General features: G+C 37.6%; 1 protein-coding gene across 1 annotated transcript in view; it reads right to left on the reverse strand.

Annotated features, from left to right (window-relative positions):
* Positions 1 to 2449: 2449 nt before the first annotated feature.
* Ppp1r9a (protein phosphatase 1, regulatory subunit 9A) overlaps positions 2450 to 14028 on the reverse strand; it is a 251716-nt gene continuing 240137 nt past the window's right edge. The window contains exons 13-16 of the mRNA XM_013035860.1: positions 6623 to 6742; positions 5634 to 5657; positions 4470 to 4652; positions 2450 to 3120 (exon numbers count right to left, since the gene is read on the reverse strand). Coding sequence (XP_012891314.1) covers positions 2908 to 3120; positions 4470 to 4652; positions 5634 to 5657; positions 6623 to 6742 — 540 coding nt within the window. The 3' untranslated portion in view covers positions 2450 to 2907. The remainder of the gene's footprint in view (positions 3121 to 4469; positions 4653 to 5633; positions 5658 to 6622; positions 6743 to 14028) is intronic.

A 14028-nucleotide genomic window follows, 5' to 3' on the forward strand; every position in this document is an offset into this window, starting at 1 on the left:
GATCCAATTATTGCTCATCTAATGTTCTGTGTATAACTTAACCTTACCACATACTTTCTCCTTCCAAAGCATTACCTATACCCCCAAACTCCATTAGCTATTGTTGGAATCAGACTGAGCTATCCTTTACTAGAATATAGTTCGTAGTAACCATATAGACCCTTTCTGTTAATAAAAATCTCTAATCTTTAAAGAAACAGGAAACAAACAATTCATGTTAAATTGTATGAACACTGAAAACTACTAGCATTAAAATAGGAATTGTCATCATGCACTATAGTCAATAAAAGAAGTAACAGGAAAGCAAAATGCTTACAAGATCTGAGGTCCATCTGTTTTCATACCCTGTGTCAGTTTATACCTTATATTCTATTGGAAAATCAAATCAAGAATCCTTTCAGTATTTTTAAGTAGTAATGTTAATATAACTCATTTATGCTTAAAATTACCATAATTTAATTTAAAAAATCAAAACAGTTATAAACTAAATGATTTTAGGAATTAGAATGTGATTTTCAACACTGTCATTTGGACAATGATCTAATTATTCAAGTGTTCAAATACAGTTATAGTAAAGAACAATACTAAGACATTTAAGGAGATGCAATACAATAGATCATAACTTATTGGTAGAGACAGACACTTAACGGATATTTTCAATATATACATTCATTTTCAAATATTACCCAAATGTAAACATAACTTAAAATAATCATTCTTCCATTTGCTCTTCTGATATGAATACAACAAACAGTGGAACTTCCAGTGTAATTCAGGTTAGTTTTTTTTAATCCAAAGCAAAACAAAACTGGCAAAAATTTACATAGCAAGCACTAATATTACCAGATTTTTACTGAATTTGTCTTCTAGCATTAGGAAAAGTTTGTTGAATTTTGTAATTCATTAACAGTAGCTCCTGATTTCTTACGATAGTAATAAATAGCAAAGCACCAACATCTCAAGATACAGGTACCCAGGATGGCAGTTTTAGGATCATACCCAAATAAAACAGAAAAATATAATAGAGATCTGAATGTTGCAAAGTACAATAGTAGCCTGCCTGAACATTTCTGAAAATGGAATGAATGATTCTAACCTAGTGACAAAAGGATTGGAGCTTAGCAGACAACTCTGTGATCCAAAATGGGAAACAGGCCTTGTGGGGAAAGAATAGGATTGTAAATTTCAATTTCCAACAGTTTCAGAACTTGGATATTACACTATAAGAACAATAAAATCACAATGTTAAAAATACAAGGTAGGGCTATATGGGCAGGAGACCTCTTTCATTTCTGTTATCTGTAATACTCAAGAGCGGTCCCCAAGCTCTGCGAACAGAACACTTGCAGTGGAGATATGGGCAGTGTTGGGGGACAGAGCCAAGACCCTATAAAATATAAAGGAAGTTAAATACTTGTCCAAGAATTCATCTGGCCTCTAGTCTTACTTTGACACTTGTCCATCCATTAGAAAGTAGATGACCTCATCTTTAGAGCTAATGCAGAAAAAGAAAGACACGTGAGCATAAAAAGCAAAACAAAAGATAAAGGAGAAAAAAAACCCTCATCATTAGAAATTTCTCAAGATGGGTTAATGTTCTCCTCTTCCTGCCCCAGTCTCCTGCATTCAATTTAGATTGATGAAATACTGAAATCCTTAATACCGGATTTACAATAAGCTTTTGTTCTTCCATTGGTAGTGAATCTGATGTACTGCCTTAAACAAACAAACTTTAACTCTAAAACAAAAACCTCTAGTATAAGGAAAGAATGTCTCAGAAAAACCATTCAAAATACCTCTAAAAATGTGAGTGACAGCTCTCCATTACAGGAACATTCTGTGTGTTCAGATGAATGTTACTTAAATCTGTAATCTCCTTAACTGCTATTTCTATTTTTCCTTAAAATTACATTTGTTAAAATCCTAACTGAACCTACTTGGGGAACCGAGAGGAGAAAATGTGTGACAAGTTCCTGATTGTATCACAGGCAAGCTGAGGCCCAGCCAGAATGTTCCCCAGGAGAAGAAACCTGAAAATGCTGGCTTCCTTAAAAATCCATTTTTCTGTTCAGTTTGTGGATTTGAGGGAAGTAAGGAACCATGTTGTGTTTGTCAGTGTTGCAAAATAAACAATAGATCCTAGCATCCCCAGAGCTGTCTTAAGATATGACGTTTTCTTTTTCATTCAGGAGTAGCTGGAGGAGAAATGGTACCCTCAGAACCTCAAAGCATACCCACATCCACATTCTTAGGCGTTTGCTCTCTTTTGTAATTCATAGATAACTATGACTTTTTCCCCTTTTTCTGATGGATAGTAGAACAATGTACTTTTTTTTTTATCTCAGTAGGTAATCATTGGGCTGAGCCCTCAAGTTTCCACAGTGGGCTTGTCTTTCTGTCCACACACAATTGTGGGGAACCTTTCCCACATACTAGATGAGCCTCAGAAGCCCTGGGAGTGAATATGGCTCCTATGGCTCATGGCAAGTGCACTCTTCACACAGATAGATGCAACTGACCCATTTCAGAGTCCCACACTGAAAATTCACTAACAAACCAGGGTGTGTTGTGCTCGTACGGTCATGCTGGTCCTCCAAGTGGCACAACACACCCAACACTCCAGATGTTCTTAAGTAGAAGAAAGAATCACAGCTACTTTGCCTCTCTCATAAATGAGATCTTTCATTTGTCAATAAATCAAAAGCAATTTGGGATTATTTTAGGAGATCAAAATTAAGAGTGCATTCCATTATTGCAGAAAATGAAGTCATTCAACACACAGTTCCTCAATCTGCCTACAGCAGTATTACCCTTGTGGTCAATTTCTTCTTCATGCTCTGGAGGAGAATGGGGCAGGAAAAAGTGGGACTTCTCTTGAGCATCAGCACCCAGCAGAATGGGCGAGACTCACTGCTCACCAGCGCCCTCTGTGGCAGTGGATGTCATCTTTTCAGCCTTTTTGGACTTCCTGTGCATTTGCTCCTGTTCTTTCCTCCTCAACTTTTCTCTTTGTTTTTCCATTTTCTCTTGGGCCTTCCGTGCCTTCTCCAGAGACAACTTCATTTCCTTCAGCTTTTTTTTGACCACTGCTCGGTCCTGGGATGATGTCATTCCAAGAGCCTATGAAGGAAGCATGCACACTGAACTTGTAAATCCGATGACCTTTCTGCTCATGAGGTAACTATCACAGTATGTTCAAACTCATAAATGAACTTAAATATAGATGAAAAAGGGAAGAACTAAGGAAAGTAGATTTCATTTGCTGAAAAAAAATTATGTGTAGGGGAGAGGGAAGTCTGTGCTTTGTTCTTTGAAGTCCCTTCTAAGTATACCTTAGAACCTAAGAAAATGCTTTCCAAATTGGTTTTTAATGAGTAAATGAATTGGAAAAGGGCATGATTCTACTCCAACCTTTGGGCCATAGACATTTAGAGGCAAAATAATTACAAACACATCAATATTTTCAAAGGGTAGGAGTGAGCACCTGCTGCTACAGAGGGCTCCAAAGAAAGGCAGGAAGAACTGAAATGACTTCCCTTCTGCCAGTGTATTCATTTACAATAAAAACCAAAAATGTCTTTGGGGCCAAAATGACTGTGTCAGTATGACTGGCCATTCTCTTTCTGTTGGCAGACCAATAAAGAAAGCCCAATTATAATGAGGTTAGTCAATGAGCTAGGAATTCAGAATAAGGGGAGTTGGTTACATACTTTAAATGTTTCATGACCTTCAGAATCAACAGCAGGATGCATCCATCTCCCCAACAGGGACAGCCTTGTCGATGAGGCCTTCATATTCACAGGCTATTGATTGATCTTTAACCTTTTCCAGACTGTCAAGAGGTACTCATCTACCCGTCAGCCTCACAGGGGTTTGGGACAGTGGGGAGGGGTGGTGGAGCTGACTATATGCTCCTTTTGCCTTTTTCCACAGGATAGGTGCCATGCCAGTCTCTTAAGAGATGGGCTGGATGTGTGGGAATGAGAGTGTGATGGAGGGTAAGGAAGATATGGCCTTGAATATATTTGGGAAAGAAAGTTCTGGAAAGAGTATCAGTCCATTTTGGAATGGTATGTAGGGAAGAAGAGACATGAAGAAGAAATGAGTAAGGAAGGGAGGAGTCAGGGCCTGCATCTTAACAAATGTGATGAAGGGTCCACATGAGCCATCAATACAACTCATACTACATGTGAAATAAATAGAGTTAATATATGGGCCATGTGTTGCCAGGTGAAGCAATGGAGTGGGATCCTAGCTCTCTCCTAATCAGCAGATTACCATTTAATTCAGAACCCTTGAGGGACTTCCTGAAACTTAATTTCCTATTCAGAAAGAATTCATCATCCTTTCTGCTGTTGATGAGAATTATAGGTCAGGTATGCAGAGTGCAAGTACCTAATGAAAACAGTTTAGGTGTCGAGTAATGCAAATTATACTTAGTAACCTAACACAGATATATAATTCTTTACCTTAAGTTTATTTCCATCCAACTGCAAGAGCTGCTCTCCAGTGATGTTTTGGGCACTGAATTCAGATACGTACTGCTCCAGATTTAGGCTCATTAACCAGTGAGAAACCTGCTGCACACTCCATTCATGAACGGCCCGATTCGGACACTGACTGTGTTTGGGAGACTGGCCATCATCAAGGATCTGAGATAGGAATGTTACGCATTGTTAAAGGACTAAAGTGCCATGGCTCATTATTATGCTAGCAAAAGGTAGTTGATAACCTACTAGAGCCATACTTAATATGATAATGGTTCAAGTTGTGTTAAAAAGAAACAGAGTATCTACATTGTCTGAAATGTAAATTTAAAAATCCCCTAAATAAAGCATAATTGTTAATGTAGGAAGTTTACTGTTGCAAAAAATACACTCTAATGTTGCAAGCTTTTACATTAGAACACTCTAGATATATTATCAGGTATAAAAAGGGAAAATTCATAGATCTCTGCATGCAAGGCATCACTCTGCATTTATCCTCTGCCAGGACATTAGAGTTTTATTAAAACACAGTCGATTTTTGGAGGCCTTTTTCACTTGGAAGAGGAGAGCATGAAGCCCATAAGCCATCTTCAGGAAAATTTCACAACCATTAATTTTCACAACCTGTGAGAAAGGTGGAGCAAGAATATCCGTAATTTTTTTTAGTACATAAATAAAACTGAGGCCCAGAAAGTCTACATGATCTGTCCAAGACAACACAGTGAACAGGTGGCAGGGCTTAACTGTAAGTGGTTTATTTCAAATTTCAGGCTCTGTCCACTGTAGAATATTCCTTTTAATAGTACAAAGGGGCAGGATAGCTCCTAGACCCACTGAATTCTGAGGGCATGAAGCAATGACAGGCCTTGGAAGAGACAGGAGTCACCTTGGTGACACCTGTGAGGAACACAGAAGAAGGGATGGGGTATGCTGAGATGCAGGCAGAGGCGATGATACAGAATGGATCATGTCAATGTAATGGTGATGGCAGATAAATCGAGGAGCAACTTTTTGCTATGATGCAAATATGGCGGAGTGGAGCTAATTAACATAGGATGTCCTCCCACAATAGAGAAAAGAATTCTTGTATTGTTTTATAAAAGCTAGCTCAGACATCCAAGTACCACACACAGCCCGATGGCTCACCTCATCATCTATCATATCCAGGCTCTGAGTGACAGCAATAAGGGGATCAAGAAGAAAAGTGTTACAGAAACAGCACACACAGCATAGATAGTTCACACTTGTAATATTAAACTCATACTCAACTTGAAGAATAAGGGCAGAAAGTTTATGAGGAAGAAAAAATCTTTACAAAAGAAAGGTTATGAAGAAAAAAAATATTAACAAATATTTAAGTAAGGGAACAAATTTTCTTAATTACATGGTTTCCTGCCTTCCACTTTGGGATCTAAGTCAATAATGTTATTAATGTAGTTTCCTTTCTCTCTATAGGCAATTTATCTCCAGTTAATGCTTAGCAATGCTAATCTTCCTTTGTTTTGTTTTTTGCTTCTGGGGCTTGAACTCACAGCCTCATGTTCTTGCTTAGCATTTTTGCTCAAGGTTGAACTATACCATCACTTCTGGCTTACTATGCTAGTTAATTGGAGATGAGGGTCGTGAGGACATTTCTGCCTAAACTGGCTTCTTACTGTGATCCTCAGATCTCAGCCTCCTGAGTAGCCAGGATTATAGGTATGAGCTCAGCTAGCAATGCTAATCTTGACCCTCGCTTCTGCATAAGTGGCTTGGAGACTATTTTCCTTCTTTATCAGAGCTATAATTATGGCCTAACATATTCAGAAGGAATTTTAGACTCTTGGGGTATAGAGGATTGTAAGGAGGCAAAGTAGAAAGGAAATGCATAATTTGTCAACTCCCATGTGATCTGAATTGTTTGCCATTTTTGCTTTCCAGTGCCTAGCCTCCCCACCACATACTTCCACCCATAAAAAATTTAAGATGCTCAGAGGTTTTGCTTTCACGCTGAGCAAGAAGACATTGTATTATATGCAAAACCATAATTGAGGATACTTTTACACAAAATCTACCCTGTGTTAGTTTCCTGTGACAGGCCATAAGTAAACTCTGTGATATGAGAAAGCAATTCTGATGTGGTTGCATGGAAGTACCTCATCTGATGACAGTGCTAAGGACTGAGAGAGCCCTGGTGTTTTGGGTTCTACCCCTAAGCCGCTCAGGTCTGCCGAACTGGTACTACTGGGACTGAAGTCATCATTGAAGGTAAAATTCTGTAAAAAATAAATAAATAAATACATGTTCAGTGTTAAATGAGCACAATGAGTGAACCAAAGGTAGGTATGTTTACAAGTTCTCAAATGTCCCTCTTTTAGCAGTCCTAGAAGAATTTCATCTTTGTTTTGGATGACATTCAACCAGACATTGGTTGAGGATGCTTTATTTTTTTTTTGTGGTTGATGGGGGAATTCTAGATACTTTCTCCATCTGATAAGCAGTAGATATTTTAGAGAAATGATTCTTCAATCTTACTCCAAGGGTATAGAATTTATTATCCTCTGCAGCTGCTCAGAGAAGTGATATTAATAAGCCTATCTGCCTTGACCCAAATCATGATGAGCAGCAGTGTTAAGTAAGAACATGAGATGATGTGGAGAGGCTGAATTATTAGGAACAGGTGGCAATTCATATCAGGGAAGTAGCCGAAGCACCCTTGGGATGGATGGTGTGTTTGTGTGTGTGTGGCAATGATATACTGTAAGAAGTGACAGATGGTCTCTTAGAGGTACCCTTCATGACAATGAGTTCTGGGGCAGGGCAGATCTGGTGATGCACTTCTAGTTACATATTGGAACTCAACTCTCTTATAGCACCAACAGACAACCAAAAAGGCTGTTGCACAGAAGAGATACAAATCCCACCAATCACCTGAGGATGGGGAGATGTATAAGGTGGAGCGTGTTAAAAACAAAAACAAAAAACCTTCCCTGGAACTGCTCTGACACATTCAGTGGATATTAAAATTATTTAACCCTGATATATTTATGAAAATTGTTTTAACCCAGTTTGGATTCTCTTTAGGACAGGATAACAGCAAAAGTATTCCAGCAACATTCAGATGTCTTAGTTCGGATATTAAAAGGTTTATTGCTGTGAAAATTTCTTTTGCTAACAATTGTAGAATGTCTGGATTCCCAGGAACTCTAAGAGCTTGGCCAACACCATCTTGTTTCAGATTCTACTTCCCAGGAGGTAGACTGTTAATTTCCCATTAGGATCCTTTCTAGAGCAGTCGAGCACTTACGCAGCAGGTCACTGCACACAGAATATCACGAATAGCACCATGTAGTATTATCAGTGGAAACATTACCCCAGCCCCCACTCCCCAGTTAAACCCTTTGAACAGCTGACCTCAAGAAAATAATTATATTTAAGTAAGATTAATCCTGCTCTGTGTGAGAAAGAAAAGTGAACACAGAAAAAAGAGTTAACAATGTAAGAAAGTTAGCTATCATTTGAATATCAATAAAATGTTAGAAAAAAGTTTGCAGTGTCATGCTGGAAATAACCATCATGCATTTCCAAACAAATTACATCCATGCATTCAGTTCCTAATTCTTCCTGGTGAAGTTTGAACAAACGTCATGACAAAATTACAACAGCTATTTAGCACGGACATTTGATATGAAAAGAAGGAATAAATTAAGGGGCTATGTATGTTTTAATGAGGTTCACTTAGGTGATCAAACACAAATTCAGTCCCAAATTTATGTTTTCTGGCAAATCTTGAAGAGCACAGTGAAATAGTTTCATAAGGCAACTGAAAGCAGAATACTTAGTAAACAGATCTATCATACTATTTCATGATTCAAATGCTTCTTTCCCAGCATGGCATCGCTGTCAAACAGATTAAACAGAAGTAGGTGAAAAGACAGGCAAATCAGAGACATATACAATCTAGAATGAACAGTATTAAAGCAGGTGATGGTTATGTGAGGTTTTCCTTTCCCCCACAGAAGAAACACCATGCATTGCTTATTGCAAGGTTAGCACTTTGGTTCCTTGAATCCAGAGGACACACACAAGTGGAGAATGTCTTCCAAAAGACTGAAGAGGAAGAGGGATTTTTCTTGTTTGCTTTTTTTTCTACCTTGGACCCAGTTTTATCTGAAATTAGAGTCTCAGGAGAAGGCTGAAGGGGATTGGTAGGTGAAGGCAGGTTCCCGAAGGAATAGGATCCTTTCCGACTTTCATTAAACCACAAGAAAGGCATGCAAGGGGAGCGAGTGGAGGCCTGTGATGCAGAGGGTCGCTGGGCTTTCCGGCTTTCCAGTCTGCTTCTGAAGATCCTGTTGTGTGAAAAATAATGGGCATATTAGAGAAAGAAAAGGTAAAAGGTTTATTGAACTAACTTCTGAAAGAACTCAATTTAGTTTGAAACAACAGAAATCCTCCTTCTTCATAGAGTTAAAACTTTGACTTTGGGCCACAGCACTAATCTTAATAGTTTTCCTTTTTTTTTTTTTGGCAGCTAAATCTATCTGAAAAAAAATTCAATATTCTCATATGGCTATTGCCATGGTGAAAGTTTATTAAGTGCACCTAATAACTGCATATGGATATGAATAAAACAGCTGGCACAGTCTTTTAGGGACTACTCTTAGGCACCATCTCAGCCTTTCTGCCCTCTAGTGCCATATTAGCTTCCACTGCTCTTGAGTCACATTTTCTCATAAAGAGCATCCTGCCTACCTTTTTCTGGACTCAGTTTCTACCTCCATGACTTTAAAATCAACACATTCAAATAGTTTGGAAATTTCAGGGCTCATAATACTTGAAGAAGAACATAGGTTATTGGTGTGCCATCTGTATTTTTATAGGAGCACCAGACCCAAAGTTTAAGTTTTAAATTGATAAAATAGCATAACTCCTGGTGTGGTTTCAAATATTATTGTGAGACCTAAATGGAAAAAATACATATAAAAGAATCTTGGGGCTGGGAAGGTGGCTCAGTGGTTAAAGCGCTTGCCTTGCATGCCTGAGGCCCTGGGTTCGATTCCTCAGCACCACATAAGCAAAAAGAAAAAAGCCGGAAGTGGCGCTGTGGCTCAAGTGGTAGAGCGCTAGCCTTGAGCTGAAGAGCTGAGGGACAGTGCCCAGGCCCAGAGTTCAGGCCCCATGACCGGACCCAAAAAAAAAAAAAGAATCTTGTAATTATATCTATGTCATGTAATTATATTTATATTATATTCATATTATTATATTTGTATTATGTAACATATAATTTAAAGGAAGTATAAGAATAGCGAAAGAAAATAGGGAAGTCTGTACAAATTTGGTAAAACATTGAGGTTATTAAGTTGGGCCAATAAAATTGTTGGCCACCTGCAATATTCCAGATGTAGAATTTTATAGTGGATTTCTTGATAGTCTTTAAAGATGATAAACAAAGACCAACCAGAGATATGTCAATCTTTAATTTCCTCCTAAAGTCTAAACTGAATGAATAAATGATACATATACATATATGCACACAATTTGTAGTATACACACATTATATAACACACATTAAATAAGACATATAATATATATGTATGTATTATTCATAATATATGATATAATATATATTTTCCCCTAAGGTCTACTCATTTCCTATCACTAGGAAAAGCAGCACAGCAACTGAACACACATGGTGTGCTAGCAGAGGCAACTAGGTCCCTGTAAGAAGCTATTTATTCCTCATAGTAGACTAGTGCAGTATTTCCCAAACAATCCTGTTAAGAACCATCTGGTCCAGCTGCTCAGATTCAGATCCTGAGTACTCAGGCTTAATGAATCAAAATTAAGGGGAGGAGAAGGGAGGAGTTTACTTGTAACCTGAATTTTAACTCACATCTGTGCTGACTCTTAAAAGATTTTAGTAACTTTATTAATATTCTAAAGGCTAATTGAAGTTTTTCTGGAGCACAGTCCATTATTATTTACTTACAGAAAGTTGTTGCCCCGATCCTCAGGCTCCAATTTCCCCTTTCTAGGATGTTAGCATGAGAACCAGATATCAACCTAACCTTGGTCTATACTCTGAGGTGAAGAACTCTATAAATATAAATCTTGATGCTTATAGAAGAAAAGGACAGCTGTCTTCCTAGTGCCTCAGAGAAAGGGAGAGAAATCTATCCCTTGAACTTACATAAATTCAACTTGGAAAGGACCTTGAGTTCTTGTCTTTGTGAATATAAATATATACCTCCAGAAGGATGCTAAGACTTGAACTCTGGCTTTATAGCCCTGGGATCCTCTCCAGGAGCTTAATCATAAGGTTGGCTCCTTCATCTCCTTAAAATGTAACTACAGACCTAGGGGAGTAAATCTCTTTGGAGCTCTACCCAAGTCATAATTTAACTTCTAAGGCTTGTCTTTTCACTTAAGTCCCACTTTCCATTAAAACTCACAATCTTAAACTCTTTATTATTATTAATTTTTATTTTTATAATTATAATATATTATTATATTTTATATAAAATCATAATCTTATAGTTCTTATGATTTATAATTTTTATTCCCGTCTTTAAATAGTTGTACAGAGGGATTTGTATTCAACATGTCAGCTTATAGTACAATGCATCCTGATCAATATATTTGTATTTTTAATGTATAAAGTTAAACACGTAAGAGTAGTGAGATGTTTTGATGCACCATAGGTAAAAATGTAACCTGAGACTTCTGGGAGCTGTTTTTTTTTTTTTTTTAAAGAATGGAAAAGTGTTTGCTTGTAAGGAATGTAAGATTGTTAGGTTGAAGGTATGTAAAATACTTAAAATAAAAAGTGAATCAAATTATGTGCAACTAAAACTGAGATGGTTATGGGATGGATAAGTCTGTTTATGCAAGGTTAAATTGGCATTATTTAAAAGTCTTCACGGAAGCACCTGCTTGCTAGAGAAAAGGCTTTTTCCTACACACACACACACACACACACACACACACACACACACACACACACACATCTCAATGCCTAATTCTGCAGATGGGCAGGTTTCTACCTAGCTCAGATGACTAATAAGCAGAGACCTCATCTTGCTCAGTAGCATGGCAGAGCTGCCTGCAGGTACTTGGGCAAGGATGCAATCTCAACCTCACTGCCATTCCATGATTTACTGAAAGCCTCAGAAAGAAATTCCACCTATGAAGGATTGTTTGAAGTATAATCCATAGAGCACATTCATTCTTCAGGGTATTACAAAAGTCATCCTTGGATGAACAAGATTGCTAGGAAAATACAGATTGATGAAGAATAGTCTGTTTTATATCCTCTTCCAGAAAGCTTGCTTTAAATATAAATGATAATAATGGCCATTTATGTTAATTAAGGACTTCAAGTATACTGAAGTGTGGCCCCCTTCAATCTTCCCAACAATCTGAAGAGGGCACATGTGGACTCTGTGTGTATGTGTGTGTGTGTGTGTGTGTGTTCATGTGTGTGTGTGTGTGTGTGTGTGTGTGTGTGTGTGTGTCTGTCTTTACATATGAAGAAACTGAAGTACAGAAAGCCTTAGTAACTTGCCTTAGATAATTGGCAGTGCTAGAATTTGAACTCAGGTCCTCAACCAATTTGACATTAAGCTTTTGTCTTTCACTCAAAAAACTACTACCATTTTGATTATGAAGGTATTGCTGGAAACAATATAGGTTAAGAACTAACCTTACTCTTGCTTTTTTATTTTTCTCTATTCTGTTCACTTTTAAAATAAATTATGCTGTTGTAAAGCATGTACTTTTGTATGCAGACAAATTATTTTTATAACAAAGAGGATAGAAATAGAAATAAACAAATGAGTGAATGCTAATTTATAACCAACTGAAAAATGAGTTCAAAATCAAATGACTTCTAATAGAATTGAATCATGTTGATCAACAGTATTCAATAAAAATAATATGAATCACATACATGAGCTAAAACTTCCCAGTAGTCATATGAAAACCTACAGGTAAAATCTATTTTAATAATACATCAATCTAAAACATTATTTTAACATGTAATAAACATACTAAAACTAACAAGGTATTTTATTGTTTTGGGGGGATAGGGTTGAGACAGGGTCTCAAAATAAAGCTCAGGTGGCTGATGGCTAGTATTATAGGCATGACCCATCATGCCTCAGCTATTTCTTTCCCTTCTTACTAAATCTTTGAATTCAGCATCTACAGTACATCTCATTGTGGACTTTCTGGCAATAATATTGGAGCATGTAGAGGTGAACAAGCAAGTTAAATACTGGTCATGCCCAACCCACTTATTTTATTTTATTTTTTTTGTAGGAAACCAAGGTGACCTACCTATGGAAAAGTCAGGATGGCTACCTTGTGTTCCAGCTCAGTGTTCTTTCGACTGGTCACACTTTTGCTGGTGAGTGCAAATTTCCTACCACAGAGGAGGCTCTGTCATTTTCCCAATGTACTGCCACCTATACTTACACAGAGCACACATTTGCTCACAGGACGTTCCATTCAGTGACTAAAACAGGTGCTATTCCACAGGGATCAAGGGATTTGCTTCACTGACGTCAGTAGCCATCTACTCTAGACTTTAGGATAGGATATTATCTGACCCAAAATTTGCTGTCTGCTATGCTGAGTATACATTTGCAGAGGTATAGACCCAAACAGTATATCTTTGCCGGGCTTATTTATTATGATTATATCCTCATCCATTTTCTTTATCTGACTCATGCTGGTTATGTATCTGAGTCATTATGTTGCCACAAGGAACAGGATAGAGTAAATTCTACTCTCTGGGGAGATAAAAACTGAAATCAATTTTTACCAAAGTCTCTCTTTAAGATTTAGCAGCTACAGGTTCTAACTGACTAGGATCTCAATAGATATTAACAACCTAAGAAGAACTGAAGGTAAAGCCTGAGATACAATTATTAACTCAATTTGTGAATCCTTGTCTCCTTTTTCTGAGGAAGATGCATAGGGGTGAGGAGTCTGTTCCTGGCTCATTTCTGCAACTGCAGTGTGACTTCAGCTTTGGTTGATTAGGCTGTGTTCCCCACCTGCAGACACCAACTCAATGGCATTAAGCTCCTACAGGGTGGTAATTCTGTTGTTCCGGGAATATGTTTCAGAAGGTTCTGAGCCCATTATCGACCATATAGGAGGACAAAAGCTGTCATTAGGTTTGATTAGTGTTACCCAATTATTCTGAGAGCTCAACAATGATTATTTTTGAAACAGAGAAAGTTTTGTCTTGTTCAATTTCAATTATATGAACTCCTTACCATCTTGACACAATTGGACCATAATTATATATAATTATAAAATTATGATTATAATTGCCAACTATTTTGTAGCACTGGTACATATGAAATGATTGATAACTATGGAAATGGGAAATGTTTTACAAAGGTTTACCTGGTTAGGCAATGGAGCAAGCACAGGACTTCAGCTGTGGTGACAGCCACCCTTCACTCTTTGTGGCTCTGCTTATAGTACAGGAAGTATGAACCAACACTTTCCAGATGTGCGTGGCTTTTACATGGGATTCAGCCAACAG

The sequence above is a fragment of the Dipodomys ordii genome, unplaced genomic scaffold (genome assembly GCF_000151885.1).
Source record: "Dipodomys ordii isolate 6190 unplaced genomic scaffold, Dord_2.0 Scaffold227, whole genome shotgun sequence".
NCBI lineage: Eukaryota > Metazoa > Chordata > Mammalia > Rodentia > Heteromyidae > Dipodomys > Dipodomys ordii.